Source organism: Pempheris klunzingeri, chromosome 8 (genome assembly GCF_042242105.1).
Source record: "Pempheris klunzingeri isolate RE-2024b chromosome 8, fPemKlu1.hap1, whole genome shotgun sequence".
In the NCBI taxonomy this organism is placed as follows: domain Eukaryota; kingdom Metazoa; phylum Chordata; class Actinopteri; order Acropomatiformes; family Pempheridae; genus Pempheris; species Pempheris klunzingeri.
The window spans coordinates 6,048,836-6,064,660 of record NC_092019.1 but is presented as its reverse complement, the minus strand read 5'-3'; the positions used below and the strand labels follow the sequence as shown (position 1 = coordinate 6,064,660).

The window sequence follows — 15,825 nt, the reverse complement described above, 5'->3', positions numbered from 1 at the left end:
TATCAGTGCCCATTGAATATCTGAGAGAACATTACTAGAGACAACATCAACCCTGGCAGACGGTATCATTTCAACAAATCACACCGTTAATTTTAGAGCATGTTGCCTTTAGCATTTCACTTCAGTTCATTTTAGTCGAAATGACATTTGGACCAATTGCATTCAGTTCCATTCAGTAAACTTTATTCAAACCTACAGGGGAAATTTTTAATGCTGAACATAAATGCATACATTTTTAAAACACCTTACATAACATCACAATGATACTTATACATACATATTTACAAAAACACATGTTTCCTTTAAAGGAGGGTCTCTTTAACCACAGAGACTAAAATAATATTATGCCGTATCAACACTGACACAATCAGACCATGTTTTTAATGAGCACTTGGGCTTTGATAAATTGGGCTGCCAAGCATGTGATCTGACATCATCTTAGCAGGTAGACATCTTCTCTCCTTTTTCCTGAAGGGTAAATGCAGGAGAAGACCCTATGCTGTTGTCAAAAAACATCAGTTGAAACGAGATAGGTCTCAGTAGATTAAGACACAAAGGGACACGTAATAACTTTATTTCTTTATTTGATGAAATTGTCTTCTCCTGCATTAGTCCCTCTGTGTGCTTTAAATCCTGTTGGCCCTGACCAGTCTCTCAGTGGGCTGTCTCTGCTCTGTCCTTGCAGGTCAAACTTTGGTATGACAAAGTAGGCCATCAGCTAATCGTCACCATCCTGGGCGCCAAAGATCTGCCACCCAGGGAAGATGGCCGGCCCAGGAACCCTTACGTCAAAATCTACTTCCTCCCTGATAGAAGGTAAGAGTAGAAACAGTTACCTTTACCACCTTTACCATGTGCATCATTTAACTCCATTCAGAAAGACAATGGACATTAGTGGGTTGAGTTTAGCTACTATATATTTCAGAAAATGGATTCTGTATTAGTTTTGTCGGAATATTGATGTGATGATTGTGCCATTGTTTTTAACCATTAGCATCAGGAAAGGCTGTATGGATACAGATGTGGATGTGTCTAATTACCATGTTGGTCGTTTCGTGCAGTTTTGCATCTCATTAGTCAGTTGTTTCTTATGCACTGATGGAGAATGGAAGTGGACATTCTCAGGGGGATAGCACACTCGTTTTACCATCTCATTCTTATCATCAGCATGCCATGGTGATGTGCTCTGTGCTGTGTCGTGTTATTAATCTGTTGTATTCGTGGCTCTTCCCTATCATGGTTGTAAATAAAAACAGTTTGAATTATTGTTCCTCCAGCGACAAAAGCAAGAGGAGAACAAAAACGGTAAAGAAATCCTTAGAGCCGAAATGGAACCAGACCTTTATGTATTCGCCGGTGCACCGGCGGGAGTTTCGGGAACGCATGCTGGAGATCACTTTGTGGGACCAAGCCAGGGTGAGGGAGGAGGAGAGCGAATTCCTAGGAGAGGTAAGAAAAGCAAACCCACCCATCAAGGACACTTAGTGACTGTGTCTCAGTTAATGCTCTTAACAGGGTCAAACCCTTAATAAAGCTCTTGACCATAACAATGTTTTGGTGCTCCACTCCTTGTCCAACATGGACATTGAGCTTAGATGTTTTTATATACTGTCGGAAACTGTTATGATAAACACATCTGCAAGAGTGTCATTGAGAAAAACTCTGTTAGTTTGCATTCATTGGAGTGAGGATATTTCCGAGTTAGAGATGTTACTGAATCCTTTTTCCTCTGTCAGATCCTTATTGAGCTGGAGACGGCTCTTCTGGATGACGAGCCACACTGGTACAAGCTACAAACCCACGATGTGTCCTCCATCCCGCTCCCACGTGCCTCCCCGAACTCGCAGCGCAGGCAGCTCCATGGAGAGAGTCCAACACGGCGGCTGCAGAGTACGTAACCTGTCTGTCACTGACACATGTCACACTACTCTTATTAATTAATATTGTGAAATTGACAGTAAAAAGAGAGTAAGCGTGTCCACCCTTTCCCAACATAGACTTTGTTGCCTTAATTAGCATATAAAAAATACTAAAGTTACAAGACCACCACTGAGTAGTGGTCCTGTAACTGAACTCAGGGTAAAATCAAGATAGATGTCAGTGTTTCCAAATTCTCTCAGTAAAAAGGATGATGAAGCTGTGCCTCTTGATACAGTAGATCCAGCCGGTATGGCCAATTTTCAGACCTCTAATAATAACTATGATTTGCAAATGTATGCTCTCACTTACGAATAAGAGTCCACATTAGTTTTAGTATATTCCTTGTCAATTTTCAATTCATTTTAAACACTGGTTTTCTGTTCCTGCTTGCCTGTTTACTATGGCTTTTATCAGCCATCGTACGTTATGCATATTCTGTCTTTGTCATCCATGTCACATCAACCTTACTACTTCTGCTTTTACAGACAAAGGCTCATATTCATACAACTCAGGTAAAGGCCCCCTGCACCTGCAGGCAGTGCTCCTCAATGGAGCATCCGAGTGTTCTCCTGTCCTCTTCAAAGATGCATCCTTGTGCCCTGATTCTCCACCCTTTTTCCATGAAGGATGCATGTTTCTGCTGCCTTACGTGGATTTCAATGTGGGGAGCTGGTTGTAAATGTTAACGCCACTCGTTTGAAATCCACTCAGGTTATCAGACACGTGCACACTCCAGGGAAACAGAGATTTAGGACACAGTGGTCCCTCCCTCTCTGTGTATTCACCTGTGAACTATCTCACAATCTCATCCCGCAACCCACAACCATATCCTGCAAAACTGCACTTGATCGTCATCCTAAAGAGATGTTAGAAAAAATCCAGGCTATCTTGCAGGCCTGGCAGACACAACATATTATGATCCTGACCATTTGCTTTTCCTCCATAATGTATATTGTTTATGATTTTTCCCCATTGCCAATATTTCCCCTTTCAAAAACTGCACAAAATGCTTTCAGCAAACTTTGCAGCCCATTATGCTTTGCTTGTGTTTGTGTGTCTTGAATGTGAATATGTTTTTGAAATCGTCATAGGTTACCATAGATGACTCTGTTGCTAGCGTGATACTTTGCTTACTATTCTTATTCTTCCAAAACAGTGGTGGTATATTTACTTAGGGAAACGAAACAAACAGCGCTTTGATTATCTTTATGCATAATATATCATGTTTCAGCATCATATTTCCTTTAACCAAACTCAAAATTAGCTGATTGCTCCGTAGTCCGTATTATGCAGGACTACTTCCCTGCTTCCCCTTCTTCCACTAGACACCTAAGGCTTGCTTGCTTCCCCCACCAGGATGATTTTCTGTGTGTTTGTGTTAGTATGAGGTAAAAAAGCTGACAGCTGTAAAAAGTCTCCATCCAACTAAGATGAGAGGTTGGGAGCGGCACTGCCAGGGTGCAGCACTTGTCATTTGTGATAAAGCACACGTGTCCAGTTGATTTAAGTTGACTGAATGGTGAAGGCGGTGGGGGTGGGGCTGCAGGCTGGGGGTCATACCTTAAACAGAGGGGGGTGGGGGGGGGGTGATAAGGCTATTGGGGAAGATAAAAGCAAAGTAAAGCCATATCACTTCTCCCAACCCCCACCTTCTCATGTAAATTGAATAATTGAATGTGTCATTTAAAAGTGCCACAGTTCAGACGAACAGAGATCTGCTGTTTTTGTTGAAGTCGAGCAGTCAAATGCTTTATTAAGCATTATTTGTCACAGCTGATGTATATTTTCACGTATATTAATCAAGATGCTATCTTGCGGGACTGTTTGTTAGACACTGACAGTACATTCATTGGGTGTCCATCTTATTGGAACAGTTAGAACCTTCAGTTTAAACAGTAAATCTTCGTTCAGACGTTCAGACCAGGGAGGCATAGTACAGAAAAATGGGTGAATAAATGAATGAGAGAATGAAACTGACTTCTCCCTCCTCCCCCCATCTCTCTGTCTCTCTGTGTCTGTCCTCATTCAATCCTGCACCCCCTTTCTTCTCTCGTCTGTTTTCCTCTCTCTTTACCTCAAAGGATCCCAGAGGATAAGTGACAGTGAGATCTCAGACTACGATTGTGAAGATGGTGTCGGGGTAATAACAGGTAACATAGTAAAGTTTTATTAATATGCAAGACTTATTGGTGCATGTGAATAAATTCATGGGTATGGAAGTGAATCAAATTTCAAAATGAAATTGGCAAAGAGACACTCAGTAACAAACAGTTCTCACCAGGTCATATTATCATTTTTTATTTATCATTTATTCGTTCATTTGCTTTGGGTTTGAACTTAGCTAACCTCCTATATGCCACTGTTCATCCTGTGCTTCCTAGGCCTGGACAGCTTACTTACTTAGTTAGTTATATATAAGATTACCAGGCTAAAATGCTGCAGCAGTAGCAGCACAGTGAGGGAGCACAGAGAATCAGTCTGCCTCTGCACTGCTAGTTGCCGTTCTGCTGTTCTCACCGCGGCTCCAGCAGCACGCCCACGCTGCACATCAGAAAAGGAGAAGCAGAGCTCTTACCAGCCAGAGAAAAAAGGCAGAAAGAAAGACTGAAAAGTACTTGAAATTTGCCCACATAAAATATCCGTGTCGAAGAAAATGATGCTGAAATAGGAAGCAAAGCCGAAGCAAAAAATAGATGCTTATTTAAGTTTTCTCATGCAAAAGATTGTTGGCAAGCAGTCTGTTCTTTGCCACCCTCTTCCAATAAATATCATGCCTATGCTTCTCGTTAACTTGAAGACCGCAGAAATTGTGCAACTTCGTTTACTGCGAAGCTGTTGGTAAATCACAGGATGGAGACAGCTGCACTGTTAGTTTAACGTGTGGTAATGGTTGACATCGTTATCAGCAGACACAAGCCACAGAGAAGAAGACAGGAGAAGAATTTGAGACATGGGGAGGATTCAGTTACTGTAACAAACAGACAGAGAGGGGAAGAGCATCAGCGTGGACTTGCTGATGATACCATAGCTGAGGGAAATCCTCCTTCAGCCTCTTTAACATTCTCATCAGCCCCTCACTGCCTCACCATGCCAGTCCCCTTCACCTCCTTCACAGTGAAGGGAATACCCCTTCGCTCAGCTCCGGTAGCAGCCCCCTCTTTATTTAGGCTCCACCACATCTCAGTTTATCCTGCAGTCTTTGAATTAAACTGCTGACACTATCACTTTCAAATGAGGAAAAAAGCATTTTTCCAGTGCATTTTCTTTTACAATGCTGCCAGGTTTCTAATTGTTTGGTACATATAGTACAGCTGGCACACTAGTAATTACTGCACAGGCTCTGCTTATGTAATCCTGTCTTTCAAAGTGCATTTCCTGTGATTGGACTCTTTTGATGTAATAGAATTTTAGAAAGACTAATTTTTAACATTTGCACAGTATATTTCATCTTGCTTTGACACTCCTGTGGTCTTGTTCCCAACTTCTGCACTAATGCACCACTCCTCTTGTTAAACCCTATTAATTGTCAGTAAAGGTTCTCCTCTTTATATGTGCTTAACTGGCAGGCTGTACTCATGCGTGAAGCAGCATGTCATGAGGAAGAATATATTTCATTTAGCTCTGCATGGAAGTTGATTGCTCTGCTGCAGGAGGCTCTGTGATGGAGATGCTGTTTAGAAATGGCAGATGTTCTTCTTGTTAAATCTAATATGTGTCACAATGACGCAAATGCATTGTTTGATTTCTTCCCATTTTTAGCATTTGCTTATTAAAATCTGTACAAGAATGGTAGAAGTACAGTATGTGACAATATACTATTCAGAATTTCAGAATTTGATTTGATGATGGATCATTTAGTTTGAAATCTATAGAATATAATAGATTAATTCCGTCTCTTATGCACAGCTACTTCCCATTAAAAAGAAAATCTCACCGTAATAACTAAGTCAAATGTCTTATGAAGGTCAACATTTCTCAATCATTACCTCCAGTTTTTCCCACCTTTCCTTCTTTTCCAACTTTGGATTCAGGGTTTTCTTTTACTCATTTTAATGTGCTATACACTCTATTGAATATCAATCAACTTTAATAGTGCTAAGCACTGACCTTAACCATGGCTGCTAGCAATGTCTGATTATCGGTTAATGAACTCTTTCAAGTTCAATGGACTAATCAGTCTTGCACAGAAAATTCATTATAATGTTTCTGATTTTTTAAAGGCTATTTTCATGTTTAATGCACAATGTTAACACAGCAGATGAATTGCACCTTTATTGAAATCTAGTCCTCATTTTTGGAATATATGGACTCAGCATAATGAAAATAGAAAATCTGTGCTTGTGCAGACTGGCATTTAGCATAAGTTTTATGAAGTTTGGTCTGATTCCTTCAAGTTATTACAAGGTGTTAAACTGGATCTGCTTGATTAGCGGTCATCGTTTTTCATTATAAAATGTTGCAGATTTAGCTATTTTACTCAAAAATACAGGAAATTCACAGTGTGTAAGGTGTTAAAATTAAATTAGCACCAACATTTAGTGTAACCATTGTATTTGTCCTGTAATTAAAGAGTTTACCACTGCAGTATTTTTTCATCTGTAAAAATCCCTACACCCTCTCCCTCTTAACCTTACCGCTTCATTCCTTCCTTTCTTTATCCTTTCTTGTCTTGACAGACTACCGGACAAATGGCAGAGACTTCCAGAGCTCCACATTGTCTGTCCCTGAGCAAGTGATGTCGTCCAACCACTGCTCTCGGTCGGCTGATATTAACCGAACACGGTCGCGCTCTCCCAGTGTTCCCCCACCATCCAGGTAACTAACACTCAGCCCACTACTGTGCTGACCACTGATCTCTGGCTATATGCTCTGTTATACACTGTTGTTTTGTGTGGTTTTTCATATAGATGTATTTAACACCTTTTGTTAGCTTTTATGAACAGACAAAAGCTTTAGAAGAATACCTAAATTTCTAAAAGAACAATATATGCTTTGGTAACTTAGCTGAACAAAATGCTGTTTCTGGGAAGTTAGTCAGTCATGTGCTTGCAGTGCCAGGTGCTGCTGTCCTCGTTCTGCCCTCCAAATACCTCTTCACCCCAATGGAGGATGCAGTATTTCTTGTGGTTACTCTGAATGCCTCACATAAACATGAGGTGATGTGCCCCCTGGCCAGCAGGGGGCAGTGTGTGGTGTGTAAACTACATGACAGGTGATCCAGTCCACTTCTGTTACACAGCAGAAGTCTGGACCCCACCTTTGACCTTAGGCCTTCTCAGTACAGCTCCACCACAAGAGTGGACCACCACAGTGTGTCAGAAGATAACTACTCACCTGACAGGTATACACACTCACTCAAGCGTACACTTGTGTGCAGTAGATGCATGTACGTACATTGGCATGCATGAACGCTGACAGCACAAGTGGACGCTGATGAGTAGACATGCAGGGAGGTGTTTAAGCACGCATACACTATTGCACGATGCCATCTGCTTTCAATTCTGGAAACTGACCTTGTGTGTGGGTGCTCTTTCTTACTTATTCCTACATTTAAAGAGCAACTTTCTCCATTCCTCGGACATAATTGATCAAAATGTTCATAATCTGTACAGTAGAGTGGATCCCCTATACCCTCATGCTGCTTTATCTTTGTTGACCATGCATACACACAGTATTACTCCAGACCTCCAAAAGAGGAGAGAACACAAGTGAACACAGCAAATAAAAACAGTCTTAAATAAAAAAATGAAGCTGTCACTCCACAAATTCATCGAAAAAGTTAAAATCCTACATGAACACTGGACTTTGGTAAAACTTCACTGCACAAGAGGCATAATTAACAGCAACGATTTTCCATTTTCGATTTCAGACACTCGTAGAAAACATTTGGAGCCAATGCTGCAAATGCTGTGTATAGTATTTGCATGCATCTCACTATCTTTATGGAAGAGGTGGTCAAGGGGAAGTGGTCAGTTATCCTCCATCAGCACTTATTTTCTGTGGGGGTTGGAAAATGTTGCTCCAAGAGTCCAATCATAGGCTTGGCACTGCCAGGCCACAGCTACTTTCCCCCTTCCAATTAACTTTATTTGATATTTCTGAGGCTTGGCCTAAATCAGTGTCAGACGCAGAAAATGCACTTATCTAAATTGTCTGGGACAGTGTTCACTTGAGTGTATTTCTGCTGCTTTAATTAACAGCATCCAGTTATTTATTGAAAACAGTTGAAAATGACACAGGAAATGAGTCATGGAGAATTTGGAGTTGTTCCATACCACCACCAATATTAAACAGTCTCCTGTGGAATTTGTTCAGCTTTTTGTGAGGTTGGTATTTTGTTTCAAACTTGTGTCATTTTCACTGTATTTTCCTGCTCTCTGAAATGTTCTTTAAATTGTTGTCCGTAGAAGACGAAGACTTATGTGCATGGTCTTAAGTTGTTTAATCCTTCAGTAGAGGTGACACGAGCAGGTTTGGGTGTGCTGTTTCTGTTCTTTCCTTGGTGAATGCTGCTGATGTGTTCGGTGAACCACTTTCATCTGTCTGCGTGGTATAGCTGAGGAAGACACCTCCTCACCAACCGATTTCTCAGCCTCTCTTATCTCCCTCGCCTGTTTTTCCTCTTTAAAACTGTTACATCAACCTTTCCTATGAGCTTTTTCTGTGTCTTTACATCCTATTTCTTTGAGAAACCTCTCGTTCTCTCTCCTTCGGTTTCCTCAACCCTCCATCTTTCTGCCTATGATTCTTTCTATCTCCAATCCCTTCTCTCTCCCTCTGTCTCTTCCTCTCTCCTTCCCTCCTCCTCCGCTTCTTCCTCAGCACCATCTCAGATCCATCTCTGTCTTCTCTCCTCCCTCCATGTGGTTGCAGCCATTTTCTCACCCTACCTCGAACCAGACATACTCAGCCTATTGATGATCCTCAGAAGGACCCCAGGTAGACTTTTACCTGAGCATGCATGAAGCCCCATTTCTGCACTTCCACTTTCCAACCCAACACCCCCCAAATCCAACCCACAACCCACAACCCCTTCCTTCTCTTGAGGAAATTTTTCATTTGTGTGTTGAATACATGGCACTGACACTATGGCATGTTTTCTATCACACATGGTCACACCTCATATTACTTGGCCATTGTCAGTGCCATCAGTGTTGTGTTAAAGTCTGTATATTCCTCTGCAAAAGACCAAATATATACAGCACATAATGTGTATTACCTTTTCGTGGTACACTATACTGAGGAAATGAATGACTCAGTGGCCATACGCTTCATCCATCCAGTATCAGCATTGCTTATTCTCTCTTTTCATCATCTCAGTCATTCCCACATAAACATTTCTCTCATTTTGATCCAAAAGTGTGCCACGTGAAGACGGGTGATTCCTTAGTGAGCAAATCATTTGTCTTTTCATATTATTCACCAAAAGAATGATTATAGCAATACTGAAAATGGATAAGTGTTTTATGGTTGTGAAGTTTTGTCCAGCAGAGGTGGTTTCTCCTACAAACATTACATTACATTCAGCTCATAGTACAGAATATCCACCCTCAGTTTATGTGTAATCACTGTGGACATGTGGGGTAATTGAACAAGTGTGTGCTCACACAGAGAACAGATCTGTGTACAAGTCTGTGATAGGAACTCCAAGTTTTCTTTCTTTGCAGGTTCTTTTTTGTGCTGCTTCCCTTTCTTAGTAGAAACAATTAAATGCTGACCAGTTGTGATATTTTTTCGCCAGCCGCAACCATCGCGTGTACCCGATCTGCCGAGAGGAAGCAGTCAGGTTACTGCGTTCCACTAGGATGGCCCGCGCCTATTCTGAGGGCGCCTACTCCTCCGACTATGACTATGAGAGGTATTGACATGCACTGCCTCTGCATCTGTGCATCCACCATCTTGTGGTCTTCTCAAGTTGTTCGTCGTCCGTCTTTAATTCATCCGTGATCGTACGTGTGATGACAGAAAATGATATCCTATCTGATATCGGTTTGTCTTAAAGAGTCATCACAGCTCTGAAGTTGTTGATGTAAAATGATAACACACAACTGCCTCTGTATGTTGAGGCTCAGAGCTATTTGTGTTGCTGATGTCAGCTGTATGCATACTGGTTGTTGAGTAAAGTGCTGACCAGCAACTGACTGTTATCTCGTTGATGTCCTTGTTTATGTACCCATGTACGTTATACCAACAGCAGTGTGTTGATCGGTGTGTGTGATTTTTAGTGTTGTCCTTTTTAACATGCTATTGGCAGCTACCTATTGCTTACCTACACAATGGCATCTCTGATGCATTGCTCTGGGCTGCACAGTAGCTTTGTAAATTCTGTGTTTGCCCTTTGGCTTCTCGTGCCCGGTCAGAGTGGGCTGTTAGGCCGTTCCAAGCATGCAAGAAAGGCCTGCTGACACCCACCCATTCCCAGGACCCACGTCGGTGTCCTGATGCACCAATAAAAAGAAAGAACTCACATTACACCCCCCCCCCCGCCTTCCCCAGACTTCAAGAAACGCTGTAAATGACTCTACTTTTCTCTGTCTTCAATCTTCCGCCAGCTGCCATCTGGCTTTCAGTCAGGAATAACGTGACGTTTGTGCTGTTTCTCTCCTCTCCTGGAGGAAAAAAGTGATGAGTCTTCAGAACCCGGCCTGAGAGGCTGACTGGCTTTATTAAAGTGTCACAAAGTTTCCCTGAGGCCCAGCTTGGCTTGACTTCAAGCTCGGCCTATAGCCTAGATAGCCATTTAGTGAGAGCTCACCCTTTCTTTTTGTCTAAACCGACAGAGAAAGGAAAGTAGCTACCATCTCAGGGTTAACAGAGGAGATTACAGATAGTTTCCACATAGGCAAAGCAAAAGAAACGGTGAGACCTGACAAGAAATGTGGGTTGAATAAAGCAACACAATGGAAGAGGAAAAGGAGATGGAGGTGAGCAACAGAGAGCATTAGTGGAGTTTGAGCATTTTGCCAAGTGTCTTGTATTAGGTGGTTTTCTCTCAGAACATGAGAAAATCTTTTTCATGTTTCTGTTGTTTAAGTGCATCACCCCAGAGTATACCTTGAGTGGGACAAAGCCTGCAGTGTGTACGCATCGAAACAGCAACCACAGAAAACTCCTGTTTTGAAATCAGCTTGAATCCAGTGAGAAACTAGTGAGCAGTGCTATTCCAGAGTACAGAGTACAGTGTGTGTCATGACGATATCTATCAGATTACACCTAATGGAGAAGTTTGATTTGTAACAGACATAACCTTCACATGACCTGTAAATCCTTGGCAATAACACATGAGGGGAATCCTCTAATGATTATGTTGAACATCACTGTAAATGATAAATTTCCTGACTGATGAACCTTCGGGCCGCTATTGGAGACAAAAAGGACAATCTCCTCTACTGGACAATTTTTCGTACTGCAAAAGGCTACAAACACTCCAAGACTGAGTTAGTCGTTAAAATTCAAATTCAAATGATTGAAATGACACGGAAGTAAAAGTTTTTCTTCCACTTTCTGAAAATATTCTCTAAAAAGTCATGATTTGAAATGACTCAAAAAAGTCTTTTGGTGTCTGTTAGCCTTATTAGAAGCAGCTCCCACCAACATGACTTGTGCACTCCAGGATTATATTGGTTTAATATGGGATAGTTAGATACAACGTGTATGTGAAATGTCTGCTTTATCAAACATGAAAATTGTGGAACTTTTGATGAGTTTAAGATTCACAAATGTAAACTTTAAAGAACTTTTGCAGTTTTCCAAACAGTGTGCATGCTGTACACCTCTGAACCTGAACTCATGTCCAAAGGCCAAGCAGAATATTTGCTTCACTCTTTGATATGTGCAGTGTGATGCAGTTTTATGAAAATGTATTTTTCTTCTCTCTCTGCCAAGTGAAATAGTATCCCTGTACACTATCAATGATTTTCCTAGTTGAAAAAACTCACCTGCTTTTTTTTCTCCAGCTCTTCGGATCAACAAGATTTGCCTTCATCCTCACTGTGCCAAAAATACTTATGATGGCTGGGCATTTTTCAGGGAATAACAGATATAACAGGCCAAATGCATTGTAAAGATACACCTCACGTTTCCCTCACTTTTCACTCTACCTCAAACAGACTGCAAATGAACACTCACCCACCACCTATAGAGACAGCACATGGTTGCCAGTTTTACACAACCTGAGGACTTCACAGCTGATTCACTACAGGAACCATAAACCACACAGGATCCACTTAGTCGTCTGTCCATTCTGTCCTCCCTTAAAACATGTTGGGAAAATGATCAGTACAGTATGTGATCGGTAGTAAATGGGTTAAAAAATGCTTTTTTTTAAAAAAAAACCCAGAACAGGTATATTACTTAAACACATGCACCCTGGAGGAGTTTTGAGGGTGTAGCAAAGTTCTTTGCCCTCCATACCTGCCAGCATACTATCCCTGCCCTGCTGGGGCCCCACTGAGTGCCTGCCTATCTCTCAATAACCTCTGTAGGAACCACGGAGCCATGGATAGACACGAGTATCACAGCAGGTCCCGCTCTGCAGACCAGCGGCCCACTATAGAGCGCCCCACTTCACGCTCACGCTCCACTGAACGCCCCCACGACTCTTCGCTCATGAGGTCCATGCCGTCCCTGCCATCTGGGAGGTCCGCCCCCCCCTCACCTGCCTTGACGAGGTGTGACCCAGATCGGAGATGCTAACCAGCTTAGCACAGAAGGAGACTGGGGTTTTAGTTGTACAATCATCCCCCTGCGGCATAGTTACTCTGGCGGGAGAGATAATTTAAACATTAGCTTAAAACATCAATAAGTAGACCAAAAATTCCTTTTTTTCTTTGGCTAAGTAACATTATTAACAAAAGCCCATTGAATGCATTAAAACTAATATCATGCTGCTAACTGGGAATATGCAATCTAGACATACAGACATCAGTTAGCTGGTTAGTCTAGTTATCAGGCTGTTTCCATATCTTACCTAAAAACCATCAAATAAGGCTGTTTAGACGAGGTAGCCTGCAGAGTCTCCATGATGGTCATAGCAGCACATTTTGATCCATGTTTTTAGTCTAGCTACTAGCTAGAAGATAATCTCTGGTTCTTTTATTTCATCACAGTGGTTAAAATCAGCCAGTAAGATTATTTCCGGCCCCGGAGCAGCTTTACTTCTGCTAAATGTTTGCATTTAGCAGAATGTTTGCCAAATGTTTGCAACCTTTGTAGAACTAAACCAGTTCAGATCCCGTCCCATGAGCTCCTGCCCGCTCTGAGCCTGACTAACTCACAGAATGAACCAGAAAAACCACATCACTACCACCTACCTCCCACCCTCCCAATACCCTGCTTCCCTGCCTCACCTCACCTCACTTCACCTCGCCTCACCCACCTCCCCCTCACGACTACCCACCACCCACCTAGCCACTTTCTGTTTTGTCCCCAAAAGCACCGGAGCAGTATTTTCTTTACACATGTCCCAGGCACGACAGTCCAGAGTCCGTAGATAGCGTGCTGACTCGTTTTCATTTGGAACACACTGCTCATACGTTTGCGTGAGTATAGCAGTGATGGGCCAGCATTTTACTTTGATTTCATTACTAACATCAACTGATGCAGTTTATCCTGTGATGGCATTCTTATTTTTTTTTTTGAGTTGCAGACTTTTGGGGACAGTTTGAACGCATGGTCGCACTGGTCTGCTGTTTCTGCATTGAACTCTTCTCTCCTTGCAGCTTGATGAGTCGACTGTACATGCGATTCACACCTGGCATCTTTTATTGCAGCTCAGTTCCCTACAGTTGATGTATCCCTCCACTCCCATGCCATGTGCCAAACTTCATTGCTGTGTGCATTGTTTTTTTAGATTTGGAGGTACAAGACCAGTTGTAGATTCAAAATAATCAGTAAATCTCTGAAATTATTTAACAAGTATGATGATCTCGTAGCTGTGCATTGGTACATCAATACAAATAAAAATGTGATCTAACATATGCTAAATTATTAAACGGATCCTCCATAAGAAGATTAAATCATGTTTCCTTCTCCCATTATGGTAGACGATAGTAGAGCTTCACTTTTTTACGTTAAGCTTGTCTGCAAACAAACTTCTACCTTTCCCTTTTTTTTCTTACTTTTCTCACAATGTGATGTGGGTGCGACACGGCCAGGCCCCGCATCCACCATCAGATCTCGTCCTAATTTGTGTCTCACTCTATTGTTCACTACGTTTTGTCATGTAGGGCGCATCCTCGTAGTGGATCAGTCCAGACCAGTCCCACCAGTACCCCCATGTCCAGTAGACGAGGACGGCAGCTCCCACAGGTTCCACCCACAGGGAAAGACAGAAGTAAGTCCCCTGGTTGTTTTCTATTTGTGTTACAGGGTTATTGTCTGGAAAGAGACTTCAAGACATGTACCGAGTGAGGACATCTTTATGTTAGTGCGATAGTGTGCTTCTGTTCAGTATGTTACGTGATGGTATAGTTTTTATTTGGTGGTCCAGCTGATTGGGACTAAGGAAGAGCTTTGGTTTCACAGCACTTGGTGACTCACACTCTTTTGACTGAGAAAGGAAGCATTGCTATTTGCTGATGGAATACCTCAGTAAACTCTTTAGATCATATCATATATGCAAGGGTTTTTCTTTGTTGTTTTATGTTTCATTGGTGTTTACTTTTGCCTTCCATCCATAACATCTCTACTCGGTTCCTTTTCCATTTCTCTCTCAGAAGATGGAGACGAAGGAACAGAGCCTTGTGAAGGTCTGTACATGAATGTGTGGGTTTAGTCTTTCAGACTGGGAGTGCTGGTTGAGCCGCACCTTATTCTGAAGGCCAATACCCTGTCTGCAACAGCCAGGGGCTGGTTCTCTGGAGGCCAACTTACTCTGTGCTCTGTGAGCCCCCCCTCTGTTGCAGCTGTGTTTAACATACAGTTTGGATGTCCTGTGCCGTCGTGTTGTACTTACCTGTAGGCCTGGCTGGGTCCTACTGTTGATTGTACCAGTGTTGTGTTCAAATCTAACCCTCCCTGTTTCTATGTTTTGAGTTATTAGTTTATTTGGACTGCTGAGATACTTCACCAAAAATAAAAATGCTTTACTCTCTGTATCTACTAACTAGCTTTAACTTGAGGTTTTGAACTGTGCAAAACAGTATTAGCTTACAATAGTGTGAATTTCTCACAACTTCACAACTGCAAAGTGTCATCTGAAGTCATCAGCACTCCTTTAACAAATATTATGTGTTGTAGCAACTTGTGGCGTGTGCTGTAAGAAGAACCGTCATTATTTTACTGGTGTCTTGGAATCAGACGCAGTGAAAAACAAAGACTGTTGTAGGTTTGCAGTGACTGGAAAATGACACAGATAGAGAGAGGGCAAAAAGCTCAAGCAGTTCTGGAGAACTTGTCAAAGCACTTGCAGAACTCTTTCATCATTGTCAAAGTCCATGAGGGTTTTCCCTGTCTTCTGTACAGCCGGCAAACAGCCCGCCCTCTCTCTCTCTCTCTCTCTCTCCGTCTTCCTTGTTCTCTCCTTTACTCTCTTTCTCTCTCGGCCCTGCCCTTCTTCTGTGTCTATGCCATCTTTTTAGCACTCTGAAGTGTCCTCTGTCTGGACCTATCTGTTGTTTTTTTGTGTTGCCTTTTTCTCTTTATTCCCTCAGTCTGTCTTTCTACTTTTTCTCTATCCTATCTCTATCATTTCCCATTCCTCTCTGTCTCTCTCTCTGTCTGTCTGTCTGTCTCTCTCTCTCTCTCTCTCTCTCTCTCTTTCTTTCTCTGTGTCGCTCTCTCTGCTTTTCAGGCCAGTTACAGTGTGTGGGCAGTGGGGGGAAGTATTGATCTGACCTTGTGCTGAAGCTCCCACAGAGCCGTATGGCACTCAGCTTATGCAATGCAAATGTCTGTCTAAGTGTG

At 42.2% G+C, this 15,825-nt stretch overlaps 1 protein-coding gene across 1 annotated transcript in view; it reads left to right on the top strand.

Annotated features, from left to right (window-relative positions):
* rims2a (regulating synaptic membrane exocytosis 2a) overlaps positions 1 to 15,825 on the top strand; it is a 133,329-nt gene that overhangs the window by 80,668 nt on the left and 36,836 nt on the right. Inside the window, exons 15-25 of the mRNA XM_070834694.1 lie at positions 686 to 816; positions 1,278 to 1,449; positions 1,737 to 1,890; positions 2,406 to 2,432; positions 4,002 to 4,070; positions 6,597 to 6,735; positions 7,160 to 7,261; positions 9,662 to 9,778; positions 12,405 to 12,590; positions 14,148 to 14,254; positions 14,637 to 14,669. Of these exons, the coding sequence (XP_070690795.1) occupies positions 686 to 816; positions 1,278 to 1,449; positions 1,737 to 1,890; positions 2,406 to 2,432; positions 4,002 to 4,070; positions 6,597 to 6,735; positions 7,160 to 7,261; positions 9,662 to 9,778; positions 12,405 to 12,590; positions 14,148 to 14,254; positions 14,637 to 14,669 (1,237 nt within the window). The remainder of the gene's footprint in view (positions 1 to 685; positions 817 to 1,277; positions 1,450 to 1,736; positions 1,891 to 2,405; positions 2,433 to 4,001; positions 4,071 to 6,596; positions 6,736 to 7,159; positions 7,262 to 9,661; positions 9,779 to 12,404; positions 12,591 to 14,147; positions 14,255 to 14,636; positions 14,670 to 15,825) is intronic.